The 15,618-nt window shown below is 32.0% G+C and overlaps 1 protein-coding gene across 1 annotated transcript; it reads right to left on the bottom strand.

Annotated features, from left to right (window-relative positions):
* Window positions 1-13,111: 13,111 nt before the first annotated feature.
* Window positions 13,112-15,218, bottom strand: LOC124931253 (phosphoglycerate mutase-like protein). The gene is made up of 10 exons (XM_047471681.1): window positions 15,085-15,218; window positions 14,754-14,815; window positions 14,559-14,666; window positions 14,406-14,485; window positions 14,162-14,333; window positions 13,993-14,067; window positions 13,832-13,920; window positions 13,638-13,757; window positions 13,515-13,559; window positions 13,112-13,439 (listed from the first exon to the last, which is right to left on the bottom strand). The coding sequence occupies exons 2-10, from the start codon at window positions 14,811-14,813 to the stop codon at window positions 13,352-13,354; spliced, it is 837 nt and encodes a 278-aa protein (XP_047327637.1). The 5' UTR covers window positions 14,814-14,815; window positions 15,085-15,218; the 3' UTR covers window positions 13,112-13,351.
* Between the last annotated feature and the right edge of the window lie 400 nt (window positions 15,219-15,618).

Genomic DNA, 15,618 nt, shown 5'->3' on the forward strand with positions numbered 1-15,618 from the left:
TTGAAGAGCATCTTTGAGAGAGAATATATTTTATTATTATTTTTTGATATTTTGGCTAGCATTACTATACACACCACATTTCTACACCATATATATTTTATATAAGAAAAACCCGGTCTAGTATAATGTTCAAGCTTGTTTATTGGACTGGAAAAACAAAAAACACGAGAACCTTTTGAAAACCGACTCAGAAAAGCCTGAAAAAAGGATCCAAAAGACAAATTTAAAAAATGTTCGATTCATGAGTCCCTCATACTTTCAGAATAACCGACGCGAAAAATTGTAAATTTTGAGTACAATATTGATATTGGAGAAAATGTACCGAATGATCATTTTAAAGCCTGTTTATGGGTCAAATTGTTATTTTTCATAATGATTAGATTCTTGGAACCCGTGACAAGTTTATATTGTACATTTTGAAAAATCATGAATTTTGAGTATAATATTGCTGTTTGCAATTGTGTGCAGAAAGTGTTCAAAAATGGAGAAAACCAAATAAACGAGTCAAACCAACGAGTCAACTCGCCAACCGATGAGTCAATCTGGGTAAAAGAAGGGTCAAATGCGGGTCAACTAGCTGAAGGAAGAGTTTGACCTCCAGTTTTGAAAGTTTGGATTATTTGAAAAAATGGATTATTGGAAAAAGGAGTTATTTGAAAAGGTGAGAATTTGAGCCTTGGATGACATTGAGCTTCAAATGGACTCGGAACTTTCAAAATTCGCACATGCCTCAATACTCAACATAACTTAATCTTTTTGGGTATTTTAGAAAGGGAAATGAACCCTCTACAAGAACTATGTCAACTTTTTTCACGATTGAATCTCTTAGTTAGGAGAATTCTCGAATCAAATGGAAAGTGTTTGAATGAAGATCAATCCGAACACCTTCCACTCATAAATTCATAACTCAAGCTGTAGTTGATGAATTTGGGTGATTCGACTTGGGTTAAAAGGCTGATCCACGTATCTTTCAAATGGCACTGGTCCTGAACATTGATTCGATGATTTGAGCACTCGCCCGACCGATAAAAGATGACCAATGCTCCAAGTCTAGATCCAATGGGATAACTGGAGGTAGGCTACACTTCTAAAATTCATATCTTTCGAATTACCTGACCATGTTTGGTGAATGAGCTATCATTAGAAAGCCAATGATAGCCCTTTGAGTTAAATTTTCCAATGATACTAAGTAGACCTCCTGGCGCTATACAACTCACTCTAGGTCGTCCGCAGTGAGGCTGATACATGTAATGACACATCCGTGTGCAGCCATGTATCCTGGTCAACATGGGCCTATTGGTAGACACTCAAAACACGAAAATTGTGAGAAAAAATCATACCTTTCCAATGCTTACTCACTCATCCTGTGAGGAGTCTTAAGTCTAAGGTTATGAGCATTTGATGTCACAGGTGACGTGACGAAAGCGCGAGAATGTCGAAGGTTGAATAAATGAGGAATTTTGAAAAACCATAACTTGAGCTAGGGTGCACCATTTGATTTGATTCAAAAAGGAGATTCAAGTTATTTGAGTTGTGAATTTACCATAAAATTTTACACTCAATGAACTAAAAACGAGGCCAGGACAATTTGTTTAAAATGAGGTTGCTAAGGGAAATTGAAGAAGGGATGAATTCGGAATTAAAATTAAAAGCTAAGTGGGAAAATCTATTACGAGCGTATGCCTGACAAAAAAAAATGAATGAAGAGTTCCACGGTTTAAAAGTTTGGAGTTCAGTTCAGTTTGGGGGTTAGCTTTTCAATTTGAGGGAGGGCAGTTATCATATCGGAAAAACGGTTCCATCGCAACTGAGGGCGAAATCAAAGAGCTCCGTTGAGTTTTGGTCAAGAAAAGGCGAAGAAGGCAGAGCTCCGGTCAGTTCTGGAAAAGAGAGAGTGGGTTTCGTTCTGAAAAAAAGGGAGAGCTCCGGTCAGTTCTGGAAAAAAAAAGGAAAAGAAAAGAAGAAGGATAGTTGCAACAGAACCAGAAGAAGAACAGCAGAAACGTTCGGCTGAACTTCCCGCACTTCAGACAATCCGAGTACAAAGGCAATGTTGTTAACACCAATGTGATTGAGGCATCGGTTCTGTACACCGATTCCGATTGTTGTTAACATTTGAAGCTGCAGTCTGTTTAATTTCTGAATTGGTGGTTAATTAACATTGTTAGAGTTCCTACTATTTGTTAGTGGGGGGAGCGTACAGCGAAAGGGGAGCTTACAACGAAAGTGACTTCGTTGTTTATTATACGAAAGTAACTTCACTGTTATACTAAAGAGACCTCGTCCCTATTGTATAACAACGAGGTCTATTTTATATAACAATGAGGTCACTTTCGTATAACAGCGATGTCACTTTCGCTGTACGAGTCGCTCCCCCAAATAATGCTCCCAATCATTTTTTTTGTTATTTAATTTTTGAAAAATTTCAGTTACATGCAATATACGTACCACAGTGTGAGTTCAAGAGTTTTAAATGTGAAGTGATGGATGCCTTTATTTCTTAATAGGTGAAAGTGCAATCCATGTATCGTTGCGAGGTTGGTAGATTCGAGTTGAGATGGTAATGTGATTTCTTGAACCGCTCTCACTAACATCCCTACTTGGGGTGGATCTCGAATTAGGTTAGTCAACAATGAGTTTGGCTGGGTCAGGGACAGGCCCTCCCGAATTTGTTTTTAGATTGCGGACATGATTTTTGGCGGATTCCTGATCAAGAAATATGGTTGTTTCGGCTTCGCCTCGGTCATCTAGAGAGACACTAGGTCGAACAACTAATAGATATCTTCGGTCGACCTCACTACATGGGCTCATCTTCTTAGTCAGGCCTACAACTTCTGAATTAATTGATTTTTATTTTTACTAAATCTAGAATAAACCATCATTTAACCAACCAAACGCACAAGCCTGTCTCGATGTATAAAGAACATTTTGTCCAATTCCAATCCAATTACTACAAAACAACATAAAACTTCTCGCATGTGACATGTCAAAAAACGAAGAACCGATCGAAAAAGAAATGTTTTCTCATAAATCAAATGAGGATCAAATTCTAGGATTGTAGAAAGCTTCCTAATCCTCAATAAATCTATTATACACAATTAGAACCACATTAAGCAATAACGCCCCTAACCCAAATTATAACTCGATTACTTTTTTTTAAAAGTCTTTCATACTTCTCTAAAATGATTTAGAACTAAAAAACATTTTTATTATATTCTAAAATGAGAGAAGAGAAGAAGATTAAGATGAGTATTTTTGTTTTTTTATTGTCAAACTGTCCATTCTTAGAGTTGCTACAAACATTATAATTAATCAAGAAAATATTATAATATTGTATTATCACAATTTCTAATATTGTGATAATGTCTTCTCGATATATTATTTTATATTTTAATACCTATAAACATAAAAACATATGACTTATAATATATATGTATCATATTTAGACAGAAACTAAATCATTTTTATTTTCTTAACTTATTATAAACACTTCAATTAAATTGAAAAATAATTTTGCATGCAACCATTCTCCTACCATATAATAATTAAGATAGAGTTTATATTTAATTCTGAAAAATATATAACGAATTAGACGTAACAAAAATGACGAGTAAATTGGTCTTTCACTATAACATTATAAACATTGAAGGATCCAAATACTTTATTCGTACCAAATACAAATTTAATCAATTTTAAAAAATAAATTCCTTATTTAAAAAATAAATAAATTCTAAAACATTCTTTTTCTTTATTGAAGGAAATTCATTCATAAAACACCATTAGATAATACAAACTATTTATTTTCATACATAACCCAACCGATTAAATAATGATCACTTATTTTAGTCAATGAACACAAAAGGGATAATACAACTTAATTATTGATAAAGTTGTGTTCTTGACTTATTATACACTATGTTATTTTATATTTTAAAAATTAACAAAAGATTTAAAGTAAGCCTATCGCATCAATACCAGGGTCGGCTCTGGGGCAAGCCCAGCAAGCCCCGGGTTAGGGCAGCCCATTTATTAAAATAAAGAAGAAATTTTTAGTATTTTTTAAACATAAATAGATCTAGCTTAGTGGTTTAAGATGTAAACAAAATATTTATATATCAAAATTGTTTTTTAGGTTAGGGCAGCTCAAAACTGGGGCCGGCACTAATCATTAAAGACACAAAAGAGTAAAAGCTAAAGCATTTCCTAAGTGTAACCAAATTCAAATCTAAAACAAGTATCTAAAATACTTTTAATGACAACATATTTTACCTCACTTTTAAAAAAACATATGTGGCCAGTGTATACTATCAAGTCGAAAATTTTCAATTTTTTAAATTTTTTTCAAAAATCAATTCAGAAATTAGATGGATTTTAAAAATGTATTTATTTTTAAAATTACAGTTATATATTTGAACATTTTCTAAATAATTATTAGATTAATATATAATGTTATTATAGTTTTTATCACAAAATATTATATTGTTATTGTTAAAGAAAGTAAAAATTAATGTTAATATTTAAAAAAATTATGATTTAAATTATTATTATTTTATAAAAATAATTAATATAATCAAACATTTATTCACCATATTATTAATCAAATTACATAATTCACTTACTAAAATAACAAAATACTTATTATTTTTAAAATAAAATTATTATTATTATATAATACTTTTAAATATTTTATAAAAAAAATATATTTATATAAATTATTAGTACTGTGAATTTGAAACCATTGTCATTTCTTAGACATCAAATTAAAAAATGAAAAATAAAACTAATTACAAATTATATCATTAAGCTAGAATTGTTTTTCTTCTTCCTGCATAAACAAAGACAGACCCAGTAGTATTTGTATATTGTCTTTTATTATAAGTTTAAGTTGAATGATGACTCATTAAACAATAATTGACTTTATACTTGATGCCCTAATTATGATAAGTGGGCCGCCGGCCCAAAAGAACAGTAGATTTTAACCTAATTACATATCCTTGTAGCCGCCGACTTCTTCAAAATCTATAAATAACCAGTTAACAAATACACACCATAGAGAACTCAAATTTCTGTGTTCACAGAGAGAGTTCTGATTAAGAAATGAAAGATGTAAATGCTGCGCCAATGAAAAGGGTTTTACTTAGTACAGTTCATGCCTATGATAGTTTATATAGATAGAATTGCAGAAAATCAGACAAAAACTATGATAGTTTATATAGATAGAATTGCAGAAAATCAGACAAAAGAGAAAAATAAGCATGGTAGAAACAATGGTGGATTGGAATTGAAGGTGAGGAAACAAGATGGATATCAAGATTCAAGAGGTCAAACAAATGTTGAAAACAAAGGCAATGTTGTAATTGTTTTTTTTCTTCTTGTTTTCAATTTGATCATTATATGTTCATATTCTAGCGAAGATTCAATTTATGAACTTGTTTTTGTGTAAGATCAATGTAATGTGTGATTTTATGATGATGAAATGAAATAAATATGTTGGATGTTGGAATTCAAATGTGTTTGTTAATGAAATAAATATGTTAGTTGATTGATAGTTGAATTTGTTCAGTTTGATAAAGTTTTAATTAAAAAACATTGCAAGTTTTTAGATGAATCAACATCCGTTTTCAGTTCAAGCCTTTTTAGTGTTTGGATGATGGAACTTTAGTGGCTTTCACTTCTCAGTCAAAATCCTCTTCTCTCCACTTACAAGGCAGTGAGAATGTATGGAAATTATGTAGGCAACTACTCAAAGAAGAAGAAAATAGGCTATCCTAGCTATGGACGTATATGAGATCCCTACTACCAAATAAGTCTGTTACCCATGTTGCCTCTCACAAGGAGAGGGGCAATATGGTAAATAAATAAAAAACTATTTCATTTATTTACCATATTTCCCCTCTCTTTGTGAGAGGCAACATGAATAGCAGACTTATTTGGGATCTGCCTGCTATGGAGGTTGGGTTTTTGGTGAGATTTAAATTAATAATTAAATATTTTTTAATTTTAATATTTAATCAATAAACTAAAACATTTTATGTTTATAAAAATAATAAATTTTAACTAAATATTATACCATTTTAATAAATAGGCTAAGATTTTTTTTAATTATTTGCAACCACAATATATAAGATTTTAAATATTTTTGATTTTTTTTGAAATTATTAATTTTGATTTTTTTTTTGGAATTATTATTTTTGAAAATTGACTTATACACTATTGTTCAAAAATTAATTATTTATTTTAACTTGTGTGCAATGAGCACCATAAAAATAAATTATTTTCATGTCTCGGAATTATTTACAATTTTATAAATTATAAACTATTAGAAAGAACTGTATATTATATTATATTATATTATATTATATTATATTATATTATATTATATTATATTATATTATATTATATTATATTATATTATATTATATTATATTATATAACTTTAACACACTTTTTTATTATTGATTCAGCCTAATAAAAATATAAAAATTTATTTTTAATTTATTTTTAGTTTACATATAATTAAAATATATTATATTATATAATTAAAATTAAAATATGTTATAAGTTTAATTTTAAATACAATAAAAGTTTACCTTTTTAGTTTTTATATATTTTCATTTTTCTATATAATTAAATTTTATTCATTTTTATTGTTTTACACTTTTAAAAGATTTATCTAAATTATAATTTTTAAAATATTAAAATTTATGAATTTAAAACATACCAATAAATATGATTTTACCTAATTCTTTTTTACCGGAAAACACTCTAACAAATTAGATTTTAATCAATTAATAACTTTAAATTTTAAATTATTTTAAAAGTAATTAAAATATTAAAAAGGATTCTGTTAGTTTCTTAATAACTTTAATTAATTATTATAAGAGTAATTTATAAAGAAATATTTTCATTTGAAATTTGAAGGAGGGAATGATGTGGCTTATTAGCAAGAAAATAACAAAAATTTCTCTCTCTTCTCTCTCCTCACCTTTTATCTAAAAAAATAATAAAAAATTTCTCTCCCTTCTCTCTCCTCACATTTTATCATTTTTCTAAGATCATCTCCAACCCACTTACAAACCCATCTCTAAAATAGGTTTTAGCCCTCCAACCCACCTGCAAACTCAACTGCATTTTGAGTTTGTCTGCAAATTCTCTCTCTTCCATACCCAAATTTGCAGGGACACTGTTCACATACTCAAAACTTTTCAAAATTTTCATTTTAGTCCTTTTAGTTTGTTTTTAATTAATTTACATAACTTATTTATATTTTAATTTGTTTACCTATTTTATTCATTTATATTTTAATTTATTTATATAATTTATTTATATTTTAATTTATTTATATTTTACTTTATTTATATGTTTAATTCATGATAATTTGAATTTGTTTATATAATTAATTTATATTTAAATTAATTTATATTTATATTTTATATTTTTTAAGTATTATAAATTTTAATAATAAACAATATTGTATAAATAATTGATTTATAATTAGAATTTAAAAGTAATTAATAAGTTGGTGTAAAGTTATGGCTTCAATTTGTAATTTTAAATAAATATATAAATAATATTGAAAAAATTAAAAATTATTATAAAAAGAAATATTCCGAGGATATTCTTTTGAGTTTGAGTTTGGGTTTTTGGGTTGGAGATGAATTACTGTTTGATGGATGTTTACTGTATTTTGGGTTTGAAAATAGGTATTTGGGTTGGAGATCACCTAATCAGTTATCAGTGATGATCATTCCTTCTCCTATCAATCTTCTTCTTATTATTATTATTATTATTATTATTATTATTATTATTATTATTATTATTATTATTATTATTATTATTGTAAAGTCTTAAAATGGCTGAGACTTTATAAGATAAAAAACAAAGGGTCCATGTCAAAATAAGACAAAAAAATGTTTGGATTGAGCAGGACAGTTGAGATGCTTTGGTAGTTTTGGATCCTCCCACTTGAACTTTGCGAGGGTTCCTAAGATCCTCTCCGATCTCATGGGGAAGTTTCTCAACTTCATCCGTCATTAATAGTTGCACTTTCATTCGATCTCTTCGTCATTTTGCTCTTATACCAACTATCACGGCTCGGTCTTTCCACCAACGATTAGTGCGACACTAGTTATGATCTTTGTGAGAATGAGTAACTAGTCATCCTTACTTGAGTAAACACTTAATGTTTGTTTCAATAGACACAAGAACTTTAGAGAGAGAAAATAATCTTTTACTAGTATCATACTACTGCTTGAATACTTCATAATTACGAGGTAATACATTTGAGTTATTTATAGGACTTATTTCAACTATCACATTAATGACACACTAATATAAGACATTTAAACGATTAATTAATGACACACTAATTTAGGGCATGTCTTACAACTACCAATTAATGACACACTAATATAAAGCATGCATTCAACTACCAATTAATGATGTACTAATTTAGAAAATGACTTCCAACTATCAATTAATTACACTAATCAAGGTAAAGGTAACTACACTAATCAAGGACATTTCTTCCAACTACCAATTAATTACACACTAATCAAGCACATGTCTTCCAACTACCAATTAATCACCGTCCTTCCAATATTTCTATAATATTCATTGGGTTGGGCCTACTTAAACGATTGAGCATTCCCTTGGGCTATAAAGATTATAGCACCATGACAATATACACGGGAGATTCAGCCTCATGAAAGATTCTAGAAGTTATTTAAAGTTGTTAATAATGTAAAAGATTGTAAAAGTAGTTGTTAGTAGTGGATGAATAGTTAAATAATTGCGATATGTAACCGTTCATGTATGAGTAGTATAAATAGTAGTAGTATTAAAGTAAAAGAGATGAAAAATACAATGTAGTAATTTGTAATCTCTTCTTAATGGAATAGGGCTCAACCTCTCTTGCCGATTCTTATTACTATTAACGTTCTTGGTTAGTTTGTGCCCTCTTTATAGACCGGGACACAACAATTGGTATTAGAACTATTTTGATACTCCACGGAAATCATATATATAATGATCTATCAATCTATCATTGTTCCGTTCAATTGTAAAAGATCTCATCATTGAAGAAGCATCCATCATCATTGAAGTATCTTTGGTTAACATTGAAGAAACTTTATGCGCTCTTTGGTCTCATCGAAGAAGAAGACTAAAACGCTAGTCTATTTTGGGGTTTTACAGTAAAAAAATAATTGATTTCTACTTCTTGATTTTTTTTTTCAAATTTATACTCAAGATATCAGGAGAGTTCTTTTCTTTTCCCTTTAATTCTATATTTATCTCTTCTTATCTCTTTAATTCTATCTTTATCTCTCAATTTCTTTATCTTCTTGTACCGTTAATTTAGATTTGGAATTATGAAGTTGAGAATATGAACTTCCTCAATCATCTCTCAATAATATCTTTTTTTTCCACTTGATATAATGTGTTCAATAAGAGATTTCTATTCTTTATCTTCTTATACATTTGGGTTTAAAAATTAAATTTGAAATTGAGAGGCAAGAAGTTTTTGAAAAATACTTACAACTTTAAGAGGAACATCCAACGATGACAAATGAAAATTTTCTTTTTCTCGAGGTCAAGGAAAATTTGACAGGTATGAAATGTAGTGCCCGGGAAAAGTACATGAAGTCAACAATGTATATTGTCACGGTGCTTTAATCTTCCTAGCCCATAGGAGGCCCACTCGTCTAAATAGGCCAAACCCAATGAATATTCTAAAAACATTAGAAGAATGGTGTCTTATGATAATGTGAAAACATAATCTAGATTAGGGCGTCATTAATTGATAGTTGGAAGGCATATCTTATATTAATGTGTCATTAATTGGTAGTTGGAAGTCATTCCCTAAATTAGTGCGTCATTAATTGGTAGTTGGAAGTCATTCCCTAAATTAGTTGTCATTAATTGGCAATTGGAAGACATATCCTAGATTAGTATGTCATTAATGCGGTAGTTGAAATATGTTATATAAATACATCAAAGGTATTTCCTTGTAATTATCAAGTATTCAAATAATATAATACTACTCTTGTAAAAGATTATTTTCCCTCTCTAGAGTTTTTGTGTCCATTGAAGCAAGTATCAAGTGTTGTTTCAAACAAAGCTGACTAGTTACTCATTCTTACGAAGATCGTAACTAGTGTCGCACGAATCGTTGGTGGAAAGACCAAGCCCGTGAAAGTTAGTATTAGAGCAAAATCACGAAGAGATCGAATGAAAGTGTAACTTCTAATAACATGGATGAAGTTGAGAATTTCTCCACGAGATCAGATTGGATCTTAGACACCCTCGTAAAGTTCAAGCAATAGAATCCAAAACTACCAAAGAAAGGGAGAGATCTAAAGATGTTATCACTGACATTATCGCCAAGTTGGAGAAGGTAGAACTCAACATGGCTAACAGACAAGATAACTTCAGGAACCTATATGAACGCATTGTTAGATCGAGAAGGAGAGAGACGAGCTCAAAGAAATGATGCGAGGTGCCTTGAACGAGGGGTTGTCCAAATATCAAGAGCAAACTCAAATCATGGAATAGACCGTCTTTTTTTAGATTAGTACCTTGAACGAAAAACTAAAGTGAATGACCTCCAAGTTACAAGCCACGGAAAAGGAAGTGGCGATACTAAAAAATGCGGTTGCACAAAATTACGGACGTGTGCCTATAAGAGTCCCTAATCCGACAAAGATAGATTTTTCAAAACCTAAACTGTATTTAGGTGAGAGAAACGCAAAAGAGATTGACAACTTCTTATGGAGTCTAGATTAATACTTCAAAATATTCGGCCTAGTGGAAGAGTCAATAAAGATAGATATTGTCATGACCTACTTAGAAGACACTGCAATGCTATGGTGGAGGCGAAGTAGTGACATAAAAAAGGTATATGTTCTATCAATACCTAGGGAGAGTTTAAGGAAGAACTCAAGAAACAATTTTATTCTAAAACCTCATTCGAGAAGCAGGGGTCAAGTTACAGCGGCTCTCACATAGGGGGAGCATCAAGGAGTATGTTAAGGAGTTCATCGCTACTCTATCTGTGATCCCTAACTACTAGGACGACGAAGCATTGTTCGCTTTCATTGATAGTCTACAAATGTGGACAAAACTAGAGTTAAAACAGTGTGGTGTTCAAGATCTAAACACCGCTATTGTCGTGGCTGATTCTCTTGTTGAAATCAGAAGGCAAGACAAACCAAAGTCGACCCACGATAACAAGTAATGCTTATTTAAGTTACCAAGCCCAATGACAAAGGAGATCGGGACAAGAGCAAGGGGTCACACAAAGCAAGAGAGTGTCCTACGAAGAACAAACTATTTATATTGAACAAGTAATGCTTATTTACACCTTTTTAGTGTCGTTAAAGCCAAAGTCTGCAAAGAAATGACTACTATTCGTGGAAACAAAAGTGGAAACCACATGGTTAAAGCTTTGTTGAACACAGAAGCCAACAACTTTTAGAGGCAAAAGAGACAGGAAGAATGGGGATTAGGTACACTAAAGAGCAAGGGTGGCTTAAAGTAGTCAATTCGGCACAAGTGCAACTTATGGAGTTTCTCATAATGTAAAAGTCAACTTGGGGGAGTGGAGTGGCCTCTAGGATTTTTCCATCGTCGAAATGGACGACTACAAAATGGTCATCGACATAGAGTTCCTAGACAAGGTAAATGCATTCATACTCTTTTTTGTCAATACTATGTGTATCCTAGAGCAAGAAAATACTTACATGAAATATTTAACAAGAGAGGGAAAGATATAAGTTAGGCAACTCTCTACCATGCAACTCTAAAAATGTGCGAAGAAGGCCCACCCAACATTCCTTGTTACCTTGAAAGAATATGAGAAAATTTTGTACCAAGAGAAGACAACTCCAGAAGTCATGAATGTCCTAGAGAAATTTCAAGATGTAATGCACACTGAATTACCAAATAAGCACCCTCCTAAGAGAAGGGTGGACGCTCCCTTCTAAGAGAATGGTGGACCACATAATAGAGTTAGTCGAATGTACTAAACAATCGGCGACGATCCTTTATCGCATTGAACCTCCCAAATTAGAGGAATTGAGGAGGCAACTGAAAGAGTTGTTCATTAAGAAAGAGAAGAGTGAATTTGCCAAGGCCACCAAAAGAATGAAAAAATGGGCGAACAAAAAGAGAAGACACATGGAGTTCGAAGGAGACCGAGTGATGGTAAAACTCTTTCATCAAGGGAAACGATTTTCCAAGGTTCACAAGGATCTTGTGAGGTGATACGAAGTCCCTTTCATTGTGAAGAAACGGTTTGGAAAGCTAGCCAATCGCTTGAAACTTTCGTCACATTTAGAGATGCACCTCGTATTTCATGCGAGTTTATTAAAGACTTATCATGAAGATAAAGAAGATCTAAGCATATGCAAATCAAATAGAACTCCCCCAAGAATCGTAACTGTACCCAAGGAAGAAGCCGAAGAGATAGTGGCACATCGAGTCATGCCGAGAAGGGATTTCATTCTAGTTATGTCGAATATTTTGTGAATTGGAAGGGATTACCAGCAGGCGAGACCTGAATTAGTGTTATGGAACTTCAAAGACATTATCCAAATCTACAAAGAGGACGCGATGAGAACGCCGCCAGAATGAGTGTGGGAGAATATCACAGTGCCCTAATCTTCCTAGCCCAATGAGAGGCCTATTCGTCTAAGTAGGCCCAACCAAGAAATATTCTCAAAACATTGGAAGGATGGTGATTTAGGATAATGTGAAGGCATGCCTTAGATTAGTGTGTCATTATGGTAGTTGGAAGGCATGCTCTAGATTACTGGGTCATTAATCTCTTCTTATCCCCTCTAATCCTATCTATATCTCCTTGTACGTTTAGTTTAAATTTGATATTATGTCATTGAGAATATGAACTTCCTCTATCATCTCTCAATCTTATCTTTTGTTTTTTTTGCTTTATAGGATGTGTTGGGAGATTTCTATTCTTTATTCCTCTCAATTTTCTCTTTCATCACAATATTTTTTTTATCTCCTTATACATTTGGTTCAAATTCAAAAATATTTGCTACATTTATGAAATGTAGTGCCCAGAAAAAGTACATGAAGTCAACAATGCATATACACGGAAGATACAAGTTCATAAACCCATAAACTTTAGGACATAGTTTCTGCAGCTATGAGTTCCTAAACTCTTTACAAAATATAAGATCAATATTATTTTTATTGAAAATAAATACTGCAAATGGTTTATATTTTAGGAAAATATAGATAAATAGAGTAAATAGATTATATTTTAGGATGGAAAGTTACCAATAAATCTCTGAATGACTAAATTTCTGATGAGAAATTTGACAGTGATTTACTTTACAGCATCGCTTGGCAGATCGGCTCCATCAGGGATTTTACCCGCGAAATTAGTCGTGGATGAGTCCGACGATCCCAACATGCTGCATAACACCAACAATAAGAATAAAAATAAAAATAAGTCATTCTCATGACTAAGAAATAGTGATAATACTCACCCTTTGTCTACAATTACAACTGAACGGAGTTCACAGTTCTTGAATCTGCACATATGTTGTATAGAGGAAAAATGTTATCGATTACTTTCCAAACAATTTTTACTATATCTTTGAACCACTTACGGCTTGCATATTTCAGTCTTAACATACGGGTGACAATCATTTCCAAATGCACTCAGAGTATTAACCAAGAAACCACTGTGAGTAACCACTGCAATTTCTTTCTCTTTTCTCCCCCACAACCTGGACGACAGAATCAATATATTAAGTATCATGCAAATACAAAATTCAAATCGAATCAATAATATAATAACCACCATTTCAGGAATTCCATTCCCCTCGCAGCAATCTCTTCGTCTTTCTCTCTTATGTCAGGTTTCCACCAAATGTCACCATCATTCTCAATCTGCACAGATAGAATAATCGGTTATATAGTATTGTGTATTGTTATTGTATTGGATAATACAGAAATACTTGCCTCTGAAAAATCAATTGCAGGGAAAACAGGTTTATATTCAGTAATGCTCCTCCTCCTATCACATGGATGTACTCCCTGAATGGTGAAAATAATCCAAATTCAGGATCCAGTTTTCAAGTTATTAGATTAGACTAGATTAGATAGAATTAATGGAGTTGTTGCCTAGTACCAAGTGTTCTCGACAAAGCTCTACTGCTAGGAAAGGAGGGCAGTTCAGACTCGACACTGCACACCGGTTACTATCTCCACCATTTTCCACCATTAGAGGTACGTTTCCACCTGCTGCGTAATCACCACCACCACCACCACCACCAAAAACACCAACTGCAGTTTGCATGGTCCTGCAATGTAAATTATTACATTAATAACCAAATAACAATACAAATCACTGACAAAGGGAGGATATTGGATACCTTGTCAATGGAGAAACAATTACTAATTCAACCTTCTGAGAAATTCCAGATGAATCAACATGTTTACGCAGATTATCAACCTGTTTTAAGCTTGAACAAAGGTTTGTGATCAATAGATCTGACAGTAAAAGTAAAAATTGACTTAATTACTACCTGTTGCCAGCCAAAGGATGTGAGATTTGCATCGAAAAGTTCTTCTGACATATACGCATCGTGGTCTTTTTCTCCTGCTACATTGTGGAAACCTTGAGCATGTCTTACCTATATATATACACACAAATGATGAAGAATAACAACAAATTATTACAGGAGGAGATTTTGACAAATGAATTGAACACGAAAACTAACCAGGTGAATTGTTTTACAGCGGTGAAGAGGATACAAACTTGGAGTGATGACGACATCCATATCTGCAGTTTAGAATGTCAAATTAGAGACTGATGCATGCTAAGGTCGTTTAATTCTTCTAGATACATGTAACTAGAACATCGCATCGTAATAGATCTAACTTCCGCTTAAATTGAGGAGAAATTAAATATAAATAAGAAGATGAGGAACGGTGAAGAAATAAGATGAGATTTGCAATGAAGAATGGCTGGCGAGGATTGAAATAATTGAGAAATCGTAACATGAGCAGTATAGGAATTAAAAAGACGAAGAAAAATAAGATTGACGTTACCGGATCCGGAGGAGGCGAGAGGAAGGCGGATTGAGATCTGCGGAGAAGAAGACGGAAGAAGAAGAAGAAAGAGGAAGCGTTTGGTTTGGAAATGGAGAAGATACTTTAACTGTTGTATTGGTTAACAAGAAAATGGGAAGTTGCAATTGGCTGGCCTGCTTACAAGACCGGACCGGACTGGACCAAATCTGCGTGTGCTTTGCCATCGGCATTGACCAATTCTTTCTCTGCCTCCAATTATTATATTAGAATCAAATAAAATTATTCAAAAGAGTTTATTCTACATTATTCGGTATATTCCTTTACCCAATAGATACTATTTAATATTACAACTTATTTAATTAACTCTGATAACCACTACAATTTTTAATTAATAAAACTCTTTCTTGAGTCTTCCTTAAACTTTCCCCAATTATAGAACATATATCTCTTTTTATGTCACTACTTCTTCGCCTCCACCATAGCATTGCAGTGTCTTCTAAGTAGATCGTGGTAATATCTATCTTTATTTACTTTTTCATTAGAACGAATGCT

The sequence above is a fragment of the Impatiens glandulifera genome, chromosome 3 (assembly GCF_907164915.1).
Source record: "Impatiens glandulifera chromosome 3, dImpGla2.1, whole genome shotgun sequence".
Classification (NCBI taxonomy): domain Eukaryota; kingdom Viridiplantae; phylum Streptophyta; class Magnoliopsida; order Ericales; family Balsaminaceae; genus Impatiens; species Impatiens glandulifera.